The 15008-nt window shown below is 41.4% G+C and overlaps 2 protein-coding genes across 2 annotated transcripts; one reads left to right on the top strand and one right to left on the bottom strand.

Moving 5' to 3' along the window:
* The first annotated feature begins 1786 nt into the window (after positions 1 to 1786).
* ldha (lactate dehydrogenase A4) lies at positions 1787 to 7624 on the top strand. Its single transcript, XM_074677660.1, has 8 exons — positions 1787 to 1945; positions 3692 to 3817; positions 4236 to 4353; positions 4476 to 4649; positions 4750 to 4923; positions 5100 to 5217; positions 6189 to 6312; positions 6404 to 7624. The coding sequence occupies exons 2-8, from the start codon at positions 3692 to 3694 to the stop codon at positions 6566 to 6568; spliced, it is 999 nt and encodes a 332-aa protein (XP_074533761.1). The 5' UTR covers positions 1787 to 1945; the 3' UTR covers positions 6569 to 7624.
* Positions 7625 to 8005: 381 nt separating this feature from the next.
* Positions 8006 to 15008, bottom strand: tsg101a (tumor susceptibility 101a). The gene is made up of 10 exons (XM_074678478.1): positions 14610 to 15008; positions 13801 to 13888; positions 13608 to 13673; positions 12810 to 12973; positions 11707 to 11833; positions 11443 to 11500; positions 11103 to 11197; positions 9791 to 9993; positions 9462 to 9701; positions 8006 to 9375 (listed from the first exon to the last, which is right to left on the bottom strand). The coding sequence occupies exons 1-10, from the start codon at positions 14649 to 14651 to the stop codon at positions 9286 to 9288; spliced, it is 1173 nt and encodes a 390-aa protein (XP_074534579.1). The 5' UTR covers positions 14652 to 15008; the 3' UTR covers positions 8006 to 9285.

A 15008-nucleotide genomic window follows, 5' to 3' on the forward strand; every position in this document is an offset into this window, starting at 1 on the left:
GTTGCAGGGGCTCTAACCTACCCTCCCACTTCAGGAACTTACCATGACATGAGGCTGTCTTGGAGAGTCTTATCAGATACAGCATAACAGCTTGGTTTGGGAACCTTTCTGTTCAGCTCAGAAACAAACTATCTCGGTTAATACATGCTGCTGGAAAAATTACTGGTGTCAAAGAGCAGGTTTCCAGTCAGACTATCTATGATCAGGCCACTCTGCAAAAGGCATATAAGATAATCAATGATCCATCACACATTCTACATAGTAAGTTTGAGCTGCTACCATCCGGAAGAAGATTTAGAGTTCCTCACTGTAGACTAAACAGATTCAAAAATTCATTTATTCCTGCATCTATTAAAATGGTCAACCAGAACAGTTGAGACCAGTGCTCTGATTTTTGCATGTTCTGCACAGTAGCACTTTTGCACAGTTAGCCCCTTTGCTATTTATTCATCTGTTTTAACCGTTTGTATTTATTTGCTACTATGTATTCATTACTTTATACTGTAGTGGCATTATGTGGTTGCGCCCTGGCACCATGAGAGGTATTCTGTGTATGTAATGTGTTGTATTATGTGTTGTCTGACGTGACTGCAGCATGGGTGTTTGGCCCAAAATAAATTTCTCACATTGTGAGACAATAAAGTTAATTTTGAATCTTGAATCTTGAATGACATGGAAAAAACACATCACTCACAATATGTGGAAGGCAGACAAATCAACAGTAACATTTCCAGATTTGACAAAACTATATCAGTCTCTAAGTACAATCGAAAAGAAAACTGACACATGAAAACTTTAGACCACATCATGTTGCTTGAAATAACAAGAGAGCGATATATTTTGTCCAGGAGTGACCCTTTGGTTCATTCACAACAATATGAAAGCATGAAATTCTATTTCGTAATATTTTGTAACTTTTACCCAACCTCCCTGTCTTTTGTCATTCCAGCCAGTGCTATCAGAATGAAGAAATCCTTAGATAGGCAACACAAATGGCTGTCTGCTGTTGAGTAACAGAGCTTTGTTTTTTAATTCACACAGCAGACAGGAGATGGCGCCAAACAGCAGTTGATCTGAGAGTATGATGACATAATAAATCAGATTCACAGATGCCTCATGCTAACGAAATACTATTGACTAGTGTCTTGGTGTGTTGTTTTCATAACAACGCCAAAATATTGTAAATACAGACAGAAAAAGAAACACTTTGGATGTCCACAACATCATGGGAATCATTTATTTTGCTGATGAACAAAATGTCCCTTTTCAGGCTGCATCCTGTTCATGAGTCACGGTAAGACTCATGAATCAGAAATCCTCCCAGCATGTGGAGTACTACACTATTTCCCTGTGTATTGAAAATCCATATAACAGTGTACTTTTTCTAGATGTAATGAGTTTGGGAAGATGTACAAGATGAAATCTTCATGTTTCAGGTTTGTCAGAGCCGTAAAATCACACAACTGGCTTTCAAAATGTCAACATTTTGTCCGTATTCTATGAGCATCATTTGATTAAGCTAACCCTGTGACACTCAGTTTATCCATAGCAGTGGGCGGTAGTAGCCGGCATGGTGTTCTGTATTACTATTGCCTCGAGTCATGGAGAGGAAACTGCTCTGGCACAAAAACAGCAGTTTTCAACCAGAAATAATGAATGCTGGAAAAATGAGTCTGTTCTAATTAATAAAAAAAAGGGTCGGTGAACCACAGACGTTCACTTTGACTGCAGCATCCCGCCCGAGACGTGACAGACAGCACGCGCAGCAGTGGCACAGACCATGGTCACAGACAGACCCGCCCTCATACGTAACGTGCATGCAGAGGGCTGTCTTTAAATACCGGGAAACACCGCCTCTACAGCACCACTTCTGCGGAAAAGCTGCACTCAGGAAGAGTAGACACATTCCACTTGGTGTTTCCGCCTTTTTAACCGAACCCTCAAGGTAAGCAAATGCCGCTAACTACAATATTTGACAGTTCAACGCTGTACACCTCAGTTTTGCCTGAATATCTGGTGTTTACTTAATTTCCTGTTCGCAGAACACTCTGTAATTGCTAATCTGATGGGCATTTTTCATATCAAGAGGGGTGTGCCACTGTATATCTGAGTGACAGAGCACCTGTTTCTTTGATATGTCTTTCATTTGTTCAATAAAGCATTCTTACATGAAATACAGTGGTAGCAGCAACAGGGTGTTGCCAGTTAGTTCAGTTTTCTACTTGTTGCAGTCACCACACAGGCTGTCAAATCAGAGGGTACCCCCGCATGATGTAATGAATGAATGAATGATGGGTTATGATTATCGCATAAGAAATTCATTTTGTCACCGAACAGGGAGCGACTTGAAATAAGCATCTTACTAAAACAACCTCACTGTGATGGTTGTTCTGTCACTGCGAGGATGCTTTACGTTGAAATATACGCAGTGTTACACAAGTCCTTGCGCACGCCCCCCGTGGCGACCATCATCTCTAGACATCAGTCTGAGCCATGAGTGAAGTTCTGGTACAGGAAATATACTGCAGGCCCATGTGGATGCAGATATTAAAAAAGGAAGTGCTGGAGCTTAAAATATCTTATCTTGTGTTTTGTGAGCTTCCAAATTACTTCAGATAAGTCCAAATAATGGAAACACTTTACATGCTAGTCTAGTCACACTAAGAAAGGGTAAAACCCAGATGTATTCTGAGTCATGGCAGTGATACCTGACGCCTCACTGAGGCCCAAACCACCACCAGCCTGCTGGTGGTCAGGCACAGGGTGAATGTGATTATGTAATAATACATAACTCAGTTTGAGTGATGAGTAGTTTTTTATTTGTGGAGTTTCATCCACTCCTAAGTTTGACACAAACCGCTACTTCCCTCTCTCTTCATAACTACATGGCATTAAAACTTTTAGCTGCTAATAATCCCTTCTGTAATCCTCATTCAGTCATGCTTTAATTCTTATTTGTCTGGTTTAAACAGCATAATTCAACAGAGATCAGTCCTTTACTGGAAGATAACACAAACCTATCCTGTAAAGCATACACTCAGCTCAGCTCAGGGTCAGCTTCTGGTTCACTGTAAGCTTTCAGCTCACCTCTGAGTGACAGATAATTGGATAACAGGATATTAGGTATGTCTGTCCCACTTTCTATATCCTACTATTGTGTGCAAACCCACCATGCGGCGTCTTAAGGAAGGTATTACAGTGCATTTATCCTGTGGGAGACTCATCTACGTGCCTGTGGCCACATCACAGAGAAGCAGCCGAGTCATACTGGTGATGCAGACGCCCGTTAGGGTGAGCCTGTGGCCGTGCAGCCAGATCAGGAAACACTGAGTGGAGAGTGTGACGTCAGCAGAGGATGGTCTGAGCTGCACGGAGGCAGGGTGCAGTACTTTCCTAGTCACAGGTTGCTATGGAGGCACTGTTGGGCAGGGATGACTGTCTGTGAGCCATTTGAGGAAGACAACTTGAGAAAGAGTGGTAGATGTTTGAGTGTGAATCAGGAACCTGTGGTTTGCAGAAGTTTTTGAGCTTAGGTAAGAGACACACTTTCATTTCTGTAGTTAGTTAGAAAGGGAATCCACCGTTACATCACCTTGGGCTGAGAAAGCAGAAAAATTACGCATTTGTGTTGCATTAATTATGCATAATTTCTACTTCCTTGACTTAAACTCTGTACACCTGCCTCCCACAGATGTCCACCAAGGAGAAGCTGATCGGCCATGTGATGAAGGAGGAGCCTGTTGGAAGCAGGAACAAGGTGACGGTGGTGGGTGTCGGCATGGTGGGCATGGCCTCAGCCATCAGCGTGCTGCTCAAGGTGAGACGGATGGAGACAGAAAGGGTGTGAAGTGGAGGGAAATGACTGTTTTCCAAAACTGTGTGACATTGTGGTAAGAGTGAAAGCAAAGAAAGATCACGCTCACTCATTAGAAACTTCTGTAATGAGTGGTAGACATAACTACACAGTCTTGTCATGCAAACTTGTCAGGAAACACACCCTGATAGTTTTATCCTAAACTGTGAAGTTTGATTTGTTCCATCAGAGCAACCAAAGAGGGAAAACTTGGCCACAGCTTATATGATGAACAATTCAGATACACTGAGATTATTTTTTTGCCTTCATTTCTCTATGTGTTTGACTCTGACAAAAGTGTCAACCTGGCTGACTCTTTGTAAACCTAAGAGAGTCAGATGAAGTGAGTGAGAGAGATAATTTTTTTTTTTTTTATAATCAGGACCTGTGTGATGAGCTGGCCCTGGTTGATGTGATGGAGGACAAGTTGAAGGGTGAAGCCATGGACCTGCAGCATGGATCCCTCTTCCTGAAGACACACAAAATTGTGGCCGACAAAGGTGAGAATAGACCAAAGAGTACAGCAGCCTTTTGCTGTTGGAATGAATATTTTCATTCCTGTAAGTCACTGAAACTGCCTTTCTGTGGCATCATCTAAGAGTTTATCTTCTCTGTTTGTCAGACTACAGTGTGACAGCTAATTCCAAAGTGGTGGTGGTGACAGCCGGAGCCCGCCAGCAGGAGGGCGAGAGCCGTCTGAACCTGGTCCAGCGTAACGTCAACATCTTCAAGTTCATCATCCCAAACATTGTCAAATACAGCCCCAACTGCATCCTGATGGTGGTGTCCAACCCAGGTCAGTGTGCTTTGAAATAGCCCACAATGAGATCTGTGTAATACGAGAAATGTGGGATCATTGTGTTTAAAATCAACCTCCTCTTGTTCTTACCCTCCAGTGGACATCCTGACCTATGTGGCCTGGAAGCTGAGTGGTTTCCCTCGCCATCGTGTCATCGGCTCCGGCACCAACCTGGACTCTGCCCGTTTCCGTCACCTCATGGGAGAGAAGCTCCACCTTCATCCTTCAAGCTGCCACGGTTGGATCATCGGAGAGCATGGAGACTCCAGTGGTATGCCACCGGTGCTAAAAATATCACCTCTGCTAGCTGCTAGCCTTTCACTAAACCTTCTTATTGGTCTGAGGAAAATCTTGTAACACGGCATCATTATTGTCATGTGTGTTTTTTAAAATGTAAAATCAAGATAAACTAATTCAACTCTGCAACATTTTGTCTGTTTCCCTCAGTGCCTGTGTGGAGCGGTGTGAATGTTGCTGGAGTTTCCCTGCAGGGCCTCAACCCACAGATGGGTGCTGAGGGCGACAGTGAGAACTGGAAGGAGGTGCATAAGATGGTGGTTGATGGGTGAGTAACAGTTATTTTCCATTTATCTACTTATTTACGAGCTGAAGGAACTCTCCACTCACTGATTATCCTTCACATTTATCAATCCAATGTGCGAATCAATTAACCATGTGAGCGCAAAGGCCATCAGTCCAGCATGGATGAGGGAGCCATAAATGTGAATTCTTATTACAATACATCTTAAGTTTAATGGCCTACACTTACACTTACCTGCTAACATGAAAACTAAAAGATCCCAAAGGGGACTCTGACAAGCCCCTGTGAGGAATTTGGCAGTGGTTGGGAGGCTAAAGGCAAGCAGAGGCAAGCGCTACGTGCACTACGGCTGAGCAGAGAGTTCACAAACTGTCTGTACACTAACAATAGCTCTGCTTCACCTGATATAACTCTTGTCTGTGGAGCTCATACTTCTGTAGTTGCCTCACCTGCTGCTGGATTTTTACAACAGGAAGTTGAGTCATACATACAAAATGTACATGCTTAAGATTAGCAGGTAGGTCAACCATGTGTACTGAGTTATCAAAGAAGTTAACAAAGCTTTTGAAATGAATTTAAGATCAGAAGTGATAAAACAAAGAAAGTGATAAACCTGTCTGTACATGTTTCTGAGGTAGTTTTTCAACTCACCACACTTATCTTTAAAAGTACAGAACTAGTATGGTAATGCACATCTGTCACTTTGAGTTAACTCAGTGAACTCACATGAACCAGATTTATTTACTCTGCATACATGAACACCATAAACTCAGTTTGCACAGCTGAGATTGAAAACGTCCTCCTCAAAGCCACATTAAAAACTGAACATGTAGGCGGTAATCAGATTTGTGCATCTCTAATGGTGACAAACCGCTTCATTCACAGCATGAAGACATCACAAAGCAGATGGATGAGGGACATTAGAGGAAGCTACAGAGGCAGGCTGACAGGTGATAAGTTATAATAACTTGTGGTGCTTTGTGTGTGCACTGCAGAGCCTATGAGGTCATCAAGCTGAAGGGCTACACCTCCTGGGCCATCGGCATGTCTGTGGCTGACCTGGTGGAAAGCATCATGAAGAACCTCCACAAAGTGCACCCTGTGTCCACACTGGTCCAGGTGAGGAGGAAGGAAGCCTTATATTAACCCCTTCCTTTGAAAAACCTGAAACCTCCCACTTCTTTTAACTGTGGTGTGTTTTTATTTTCAGGGCATGCATGGAGTGAAGGATGAGGTGTTCCTGAGCGTCCCATGTGTCCTGGGCAACAGCGGCCTGACAGATGTGATTCACATGACGCTGAAGCCAGATGAGGAGAAGCAGGTGCAGAAGAGCGCTGAGACCCTGTGGGGCGTACAGAAGGAGCTCACTCTGTGAAGAGCTCTCCTCTGAACCCTCACACTGAAACCACACCCAGTCAACCATGCTGTGGTTCGACTCCATCCTACTGTACCTCCTGTGTCCCTCGCAGTGAAGGCTGAATGAAACCTAATATCTTAAAGGGTGTCTGTAGCTGAAGTAGCAAAAGCTGGATGTTACCTTTAGATATTCAACATGGGTGTAGTTTTCCTTTGCTGCCTCCCACCTGTCCTCCTCCCTCCGTGACTGAAGTCTCAGAAACACTTCTCATACCTTTAGCCTTTATGATCAGCTTGTGTTGGGGAGATGATGCTATTTGTTCACATACAAAAAAAAACTAAAGCCTTAGGACATTGAGCTCATACATATACAATATGTACTGTATTTTAGTGTGTCCTGTTCTTCATCCTTTGTACACTCCCTGTCTGTAAACCCTGTATTTCATGTCTTCCGTGATTGTTGCCGGTTGTTTTTACCACTTGGTTCTCTCTGTTTCTTTGGAAAATAATGGAGACATTCCATTCTCTATGAGGAGGGCTTCCTACCCACCGACAGCCATAACAACACAGCTGTGTATATCACAAGGCTAAAACCCTGTGATACCAAAGTACCTTATCATTTGAGAAAGAGCAATGCTGTGTCTACAGGTTGGCATTGAAGCCTTTGTACACATCCTAACCACAAGTGCACTGACAGAAACAAACCATTTAGACACCAAGATTTTTAAGAGCAGGTCACAAAACGGGTTACAATATTGAGAGTTTAAGTTGTAAGAAGTACCTAATGAAAAAAAGAGTTGGCTTAATTATGACCAGTTGGGTCATCTCAATTGACGGTAACAATCCTAAAGGTGGTACTTGTTTGCGCACTCTAAATACCCTTTAAGGGTTTTGTATTTATTTTACTTCACCTGACTCTAAAAGCATAAAGAGACTAAAAGATAATGTTATTTATAACTGTTAATACTGTTGAGATCTATTTATGTAATAACATTGAATTAGATGAGATCACCTGACTCATTAAAGAACTGTACCTGTCACGGCAGCTGGATGGTGATTTTTATTTGCTGTAACATCAAATAAACCTGCCAGGATGGTTAAAAAAAAATCTGGTCTTTGTCCTTTTCTGTGTTTACCATCAAGTGAGAATTGTTTGTATGAGTCAACAGAGCTGCTGAGTCAGCTGCTCTCAGACTGTTGTCACGGTCATCACGTGGCAAAGCCGACGTTTTCATCCAGCAGATCACAAAGTGGTCACTTGTTGCTCTAAGCAGCATTGGTGTTACAGCATAGGGTAAATAGCATTACAAGTATTGTAAACACTATTACAAACCTCAGGATTATGACACCCCCAATGCCGTTCAAGGCCCACTGCTAACCCACCAATCCAAAATAACCCTGATAGATGACACATTAAATCAGATTTCTTTTATTTGTTCTGATTTACATAAATCTACTGATATATAAAAGAACAGGTGGTCTATGGTTGAATTGGAAACAAGAAAAAAAACAGTAGATAATCTATCATACAATTCAAAGTGCATTTAGTAAAAGGCTAAATCAAATGAGACCTGTTTGCAAACTTTACATAAGTTAACTTTTTTGATTAGTACAATAATCCTTTACGTTTTTGTACCCTCCATAACTCCAGCTGTATTCACAGCTTTTCCCATATATGTTTTCAGACATTTATATGTCTGAGAATGAGAGGACAGCACGTGGAAAAACAGAAAAGTTAGAAAAACTCCATTACACCTCAGAATAAAGCAAAGCTACACCTTAAATAGACACTGAGTAAGCCACTGCTGCACATGATTGACTGGTTAATGCGTTCAGACTGGAGGGTGGCCCTGGAAAGCTGACATTAAATGGAAGCTCAATCACACCATCGTAAACAAGCAGAACAGGAAAAAAAAACAAATAGTAGTGAGGACATCAGTGGAGCTACAAAATCAGGCTCATAAACAGAAACAAGACAGTGAAAAAACACATCTCAGGTCTATGTTCACCATCACTCCAACTCCGTGGCTACTGAGCATGACCTCATCAAATCCTGAAAGTGTATCCTGTAAGGCTGGCCTGGGTATTTACACCATAGCTTAACCTTTTCATTATGAGGGGTGGACATATGAGGCCCCTCTCTAAGCCCCTCTCTACCAGCCCCTGACAGTTTGTGCTTACTAGCCAAATGACTTTGTCTGGTGAAAGGTCTTCTAACAGAACCTGTGAGCTGACCTGTACTGCAACTAACAGGTGGAAACAATGACCAACAGGAAACCAACCACACACTCAAATCCAACCTTTTTTTTGGCAAAACTGCATGAGCATGAAACATGTGTCACGTGTAATCACAGTACCTGGTTCACATTGTGGTCACACTGGGCTTTGTTTGACACCCTGGTAATAGTGTATTTTGACACGTCTTGTAAATGGGTTGTTTCTAGAGATGCATAATGATTTCAAAGACGTATTCGATCAAAAAAACAAATGATGTCCAACCAGAAGAGTGTTTGAGATCCACTGTCCTAAACAAGACAGGCTGGTTCTTTTAAATGCTGCATTTTTAGTGATTCCCTGTTGGAGCTGTCAGGATCTCTGTATCGACAGAAGAACAGATGCTATAAGAGATTAAAACTAGGGCAGCTTTTTAATACAAAAGACATGTAAAAGGGAGAAGAGACGATAGATGGAAAAGAGAGGATAAAGGTCTAAATGTTTTCAGGTAGTCAATGTGGGTCAGTAGAGGTCACTGAGACCGGCAGTCTTGCGGGCTTTCTGCATGAGGGCTCGAAGCTGGAACTGCTTCCTGGACTGAAGACGTACATGCTGTAACAAAGAAGAGGAGTCAATAAAGCTTCATCCTGAAGGACTAAAGCTGCTCTGCTATCACGCTTTCATAAGTCATGCATTACCTTGAGAAAAACCTCCAGGTCTATGACACCTCGACGAAGGGCCTCCCCAAGGTAAAAGATTGTGTCTTCAATTGCATTTTCTTCAGCGTAAAGGTTCAAGATCTGTTTGTAGAGCGGAGCGGTGGGCACAATGACGTCATCAATGTCATTGTTCTCTGACTGGTTCTCCATCTTTTCCAAGGCCTCACTCAGCTCCTCATCCTTCCTCTTCAGCAGCTCTATATTCCTGTCAACTTCAGCCTAGAAAGAACAAACAGATAGTGAGGATATCATTTGAATGATGACAGACTTATCTTACTATAGAGGTAGAGAGATGAGACGTTGCTCACCACTTCCTGGTCCAGTCTTGAAATCATCTCTTCCAGTTTCTGATGTCCTTTTTTCAAGTCCTCTTCTGTCCTCTTCAGGGCGTCCAGCTCCGCCTGAGCTCTGTCCATCTCTTCCTTCATCCTCCAGCGCAGCTTATCACTCACAGCTGATATCAGAGAGGCACGGATTGTGTCCTCGCCAATAGTGCCGTCTCTGCTCTGGCCTAAAAGCAAGATTGAGGAAGACAAGTTACTGAACAAAAATCTATCCAATCTGAACCTTGTTCCACATTTCCTTTTGTAATACACTCCATTCTGGCCTTCATGAGATGTGATGTTCAGAATTGGGCTCTGAACTAGATCTCTAACATATTAGACACTACTAAACCTCAGAGCCTTAGTGGTATCAGTTATATTTAATGTCAAAGCACCAAAACAACACTGCACACTACTAGCATGAGTCAGTTGAGCTGAATATTTACAGATGGTTGCTAAATTCAAGGACAAACATAAAGAGCTTAGTGTGGAAACTCACTAAGCTCCAACTCTTCAAAAATCCATTCATACATATAATGTGTTATGTGTGTGAATTTTTGGCCTTATACGTGATATTATCTGTAGGTGGTTGTCAAAACCGGTCATTGTAACATTTTCATAAGTATCAAACTGAAATGAGACTAGTATAATGATCTATAAGGCAAAATATCAGACCTATTGGTCAATAAACCAAAGCCACAGAACCAGAACTGTTTATGTAAAGACCCCGAGATCCCTCCAGAGTTAAGACCACCTCATGTGCAGACTGAAGTCAGCAGTGCAAATGTCAGAGTTGATGCATCCTCAGGTCAGAGAAGTCTGAACTTCATTTTGTTCTGCTTCACAAAGAATACTGAAGAGTTAAAACTTCTTTTGCATGCTGGTCCACACTCAGTATTTTAATGGTGCTAAGTGACAAGAGGACGGGAGATAGGTCTCATGGTACTCTTAGTGTCTGTGTGGGCTCCTGTTTCTTAAATATAGCACTGTGGGCTTCAGAGAAGCAGGGTGTGAGGGCATCAGAGGGGGACTCTTCCCTTCCCTTCAGGTCCATCCTAACCCTTTGGCCTTTACTGCTCCCCACTCTGGTTACACTATCGACCTTTCACTGGCAGCTCAGCGAGCCACAGAAGTCAAATAGAGGGTGAGTGAGTTTGAGTCAAAAGGTCAGGTGTCTAACTTCAGGGTTAACTAAAGATCATGGAAAGCAGGATGTACAGTGTATTGTCAGAGGAGAATGGAGTTCTGTTTTTAGGGAGAAAACTGTTACACCTGTGACACAGGGCGTGATACATACCCACTGTGGAAACTGGAGTCTGGCCAGGGTAGTGTGCCTGTCCAGCAGTAGCTGGGTAAGAGTTACCTCCTGGATACTGGTATCCTGGGTAGCCTCTGCAAAGAGTCAAATCCTCATCAAAGAGCAAATCCTTCAGATTTTCCATTTCCTAAATGTCAGTCTGCCTCTACGGTCCAGTTGTGACTGAATGAACTGTGCACAGTTTTGGCTACGAATGTGCTTCAGTGTGATAAGCTGCTACAGAAACCACAAAATAAACATGCCAGTAAAAATTTGTGAGGAAACGTGTATGTGCTTAGGCTGGAAGAAAAGGGTGAGACCTGCTTGGCAAACATCTTACCCTGGGTTGGGATTTGGACCATAGGGCGACACTGCTGGCATGCCAGGCATGTATGAAGCTGAGGTAGAGAAAAAAGGGAAACGATAAGATCTGTGAATATTATCAAAGAAGTCTACCCACACATGAACTTTCATTCTTCCATGGTGTGCTTAAATGGTGCCTGGGCTCCATCTGGTGCTTAAAAGAACTACTACACCACTTAAAGCATGACACTTAAAGGCACAGAGGACCGGCCTGTTAATGAGGAATATGTAAGTCACTCACGGTTGGGAGGTCCAGCAGCTTGGAAGGCTTGGTACGGGGCTTGGGTGGTTGGACGAGAAAACACTGGAGGCTCCTCTCCAAACACCACAATCATCACCTGAATCAGACCGTAGAGGTCTGACTGAGGCTGGAGGACACACAGGGAGGGGCAGGTTTTATTAACAAAGACAGAAAAGAAAGTCCATTTTATGTGATCCAAGGGTGAGTCTCTGTACAAATATTAGCTTAAGACTGTTTGTTTCCTCATTACAGCACTGTGTTGTGGTGACCACTACGTCGTCAGAGCATAACCAAAAATTTCCAAGAAAACAGTTTAATCAATGTACTTCTGTATTAAGTATTGTTACCAAACAGAGTTTTGATACAACATTAAATCAATCAAAAAATAATTCAAACCCGTTTCAACTATATTGAAGTATGTCACTATATTCTATTAAAAAAGTTTTTAAAAATCCAGGGTGTCTAGAAGGAATTTTTGTCATTCTAGTCCTATTTTGTTTCCAACCTGTGCACAGTGCTGGTAAAGAAAAATTCTCTAAACACAGATCCACATTTTCTATTTTCAGAGTGTCTAATTATTTTTCTTGCAAAGTGCAAGCAAGAAAGAGAAGAACATCTTTATTTAAAGAAAATCGAGCGCATTCAAGATGTTTATGCAGAGGTGAGGATGGGCGATGACTACACTTTTTAATAGTAAAAATGCTCTGAATGAATTAAAAAAATCTTGTCTGTTTTATCCTCTTTGACTTTAACCTAAATTTATCAACTAATCATTGCTGCTCACTCTCTCTTTCTATCACTTGTAGCAGCTTTGTTTTAAAGACATTGCTGTAGTTTTTTCTCAATTTTTCATAAGCTATTTTAGAGCTATTTAACAGTATGAACCACAAAAATAATGAAGTCTGTATCATTTTGAATAATATGGTATGGAGAAGTAGCACCTATGTAGACAGCTTAAGTTGACACTTAAGTCTCACCATATACTTTCTGTAATTTTATTACTTCTCAACCCCAACCCCTTTTTAAAACTGTGCATCTTCCATCACTGTCAATATGTAAAGAAAACTCCACACTGTGTAAGTAAACTGGATCATTGTGCTTACATGCTTCCACTCATGCAGATAAGGCAGGTAGATTTTGCCGTTGGCATCTATGTGCTTCCCCGTTTTGATCATCATGGCACTGGTGGGTTTGACAAAACATATGGGAGGATTGTAGGGATATGTGTCCAGCAACCACAGACACACAGGGATGTTGTAAACATTGCCTGCAAGACAACAAATATGTAACAGAAAACCATGTTAGAATTTAAAAAGGTATAAAATTACAAGCATAATCACAACACAAATACACTGGTGAGCCAGTAAGCTAGACTTTACAAAACAGTCAGTTTACATGTTCCTGCTTTGTCTTCCTGATAATACTGTATGTTCACTGCAAAAAACTGAAATCTTATCAAGTGTTTTTGTCTTTTTTAAAGTAAAAATTGTCTTATTATACTCGATATGAGCCACTTTCAACTTATCAATCCAGAAAATTGTCTTGTTTCAAGTTATCAGAGTACAAAAATGAGGTTTTAATTGCTTGTAACCAGTAAAAAAAAATCTGCCAATGGAACAAGAAAAAATTGCTTGAACATTTCCTTGAGACTAGAATAATGTCTTAATACAAGTAAGGCCATTGGCCATTTTTTTTACTGGTTACGAGCAATTCAGACCTCATTTTTGTCATTGAATAACTTTAAACAAGACATTTTTCTGGATTGGTCAAGTGAATTTGGCTCATATTGAGTCTAAAAAGGAATTTTCTACTGAAAATAAGACAAAAACACTTGATAAGATTTTAGTTTTTGCAGTGTTGGCACATTACAGACTTCAAGAGAGCAAAAGATTTTTATTCACCTCTGTAGCTCACTGGCACAGTTCCTGTGAGGCTCATCAGGTCTCTTGTGGAACCATCATTGAACACTGAAATAAAATAATAATACAAAACTCAAATTAGCTTTGCACTCTGTAGATCTGCGTGTTGTATGAGCAAATGTGACTGAGATGAGGCTGTCAAAAAAGAAGACTGGAGCAGATGAGTCAAATTTACCATATGCATCCATAACCGGCTTCAAGTCCTTGTACTGAGAGATGACATTGGTTATCTCGCGTACAGTCAGATCTCTGTATTTGTATTGCTGGGATTGATGAATCAAAAAAGAGGAAAAACAGAAGACAAAGAGGCATGAATGTTAGAAAACTTGAAAACGCATCTATGGCACTTCGTTAACATTTTAAATGGGGTGAGGTCACATAAGTATGTAACGTTCAGTGACTTAATGAGTGTCAGTATCGTCGTGTTCAGTGTTTACCTTTTAACACACCATTTTAAGCCGTGCCCTTTAAAGATAAATATTACTCTTTCAACACACCAGTTAGCCTATAAGAGTTAGGGCCTTCTATTGTACATGGCTAACATATAACTTATACTTTATTTGAGTGGATCTGTCATATTAAGTTTGTTTAAGAAGTCATCAAAATGTTCTGTTGGCTCAACAAAAGTTTAATGGCATGTAGGATTTCTAATGTGAGAACAAAATCTGAAAAACAGCCCAGACAGGGCGAGAGCCGGTGATATTATAGCTCCTCTATTTTTGGTATCGGTTATGTGTGGGGAAATGTTTAGATCATTAGCATGGTTGTAAACACAGACTTAATGTTCAAACTACAGATATCAGCTAAATTTCTTAATATGGGATGAAAAATAAAATTCTAACCTAAAATTCCTACAATATTTCTTAAACTATCCATTCCAGGAAATGTTGGGAGTGCTATATGCTAACGGCTGGTGACATGTTTGGTATCGGTTACATTCGTTAGCTAGCTAACGCTGCCAGAATAGCTGGACAGTAGACTCACCTTCAGCATTTTCTTCAGGGCGCCCTCGTTGACAACAGCCATGGTTTAACTTATTTGTGTTCTCACTTATAAGTTAAAGAGATGACTTTTTGAGTTACAGGGGACGTTAATGCCGACTGAACAGACGGCTAACAGAAGCTATCAGGACTTCAGTCTATGCTAGGCTACTGTTAGCCCAGCTTCAGGCCCAACTACAGTGCAGACAGTTCACGACTCGATGTCCGTGACACGCTCCGATCCAACGTGTGTCAGGTCTCCGTTTTTGTCTTGGTTAGATTTAATACATGAACTGAAAAATAAAAATAAGCCTCAATATTTTCAGTATATCTTCAGACCAAAGAGAAAACAAATATCCGCTAGTGAAAGACAGACATTTCCGGAAAACTACTGACAGCATCC

Source organism: Halichoeres trimaculatus, unplaced genomic scaffold (genome assembly GCF_033239565.1).
Source record: "Halichoeres trimaculatus isolate MK-OKI-2021-1 unplaced genomic scaffold, fHalTri1.1 fHalTri1_scaffold_10, whole genome shotgun sequence".
NCBI classification, from domain to species: domain Eukaryota; kingdom Metazoa; phylum Chordata; class Actinopteri; order Labriformes; family Labridae; genus Halichoeres; species Halichoeres trimaculatus.

Coding starts and splice junctions, on each gene's coding strand:
- tsg101a (XM_074678478.1), bottom strand. CDS start 14,651: ATGGCTGTTGTCAACGAGGGCGCCCTGAAGAAAATGCTGAAG. Junction 13,889..14,609: donor CCCTGAAGAAAATGCTGAAG/GTGAGTCTACTG, acceptor CATCAATCCCAG/CAATACAAATACAGAGATCT. Junction 9,994..11,102: donor GACTCCAGTTTCCACAGTGG/GTATGTATCACG, acceptor TCTTGCTTTTAG/GCCAGAGCAGAGACGGCACT.
- ldha (XM_074677660.1), top strand. CDS start 3,692: ATGTCCACCAAGGAGAAGCTGATCGGCCATGTGATGAAGGAGGAGCCT. Junction 5,218..6,188: donor CATAAGATGGTGGTTGATGG/GTGAGTAACAGT, acceptor TGTGCACTGCAG/AGCCTATGAGGTCATCAAGC. Junction 6,313..6,403: donor CTGTGTCCACACTGGTCCAG/GTGAGGAGGAAG, acceptor TTTTATTTTCAG/GGCATGCATGGAGTGAAGGA.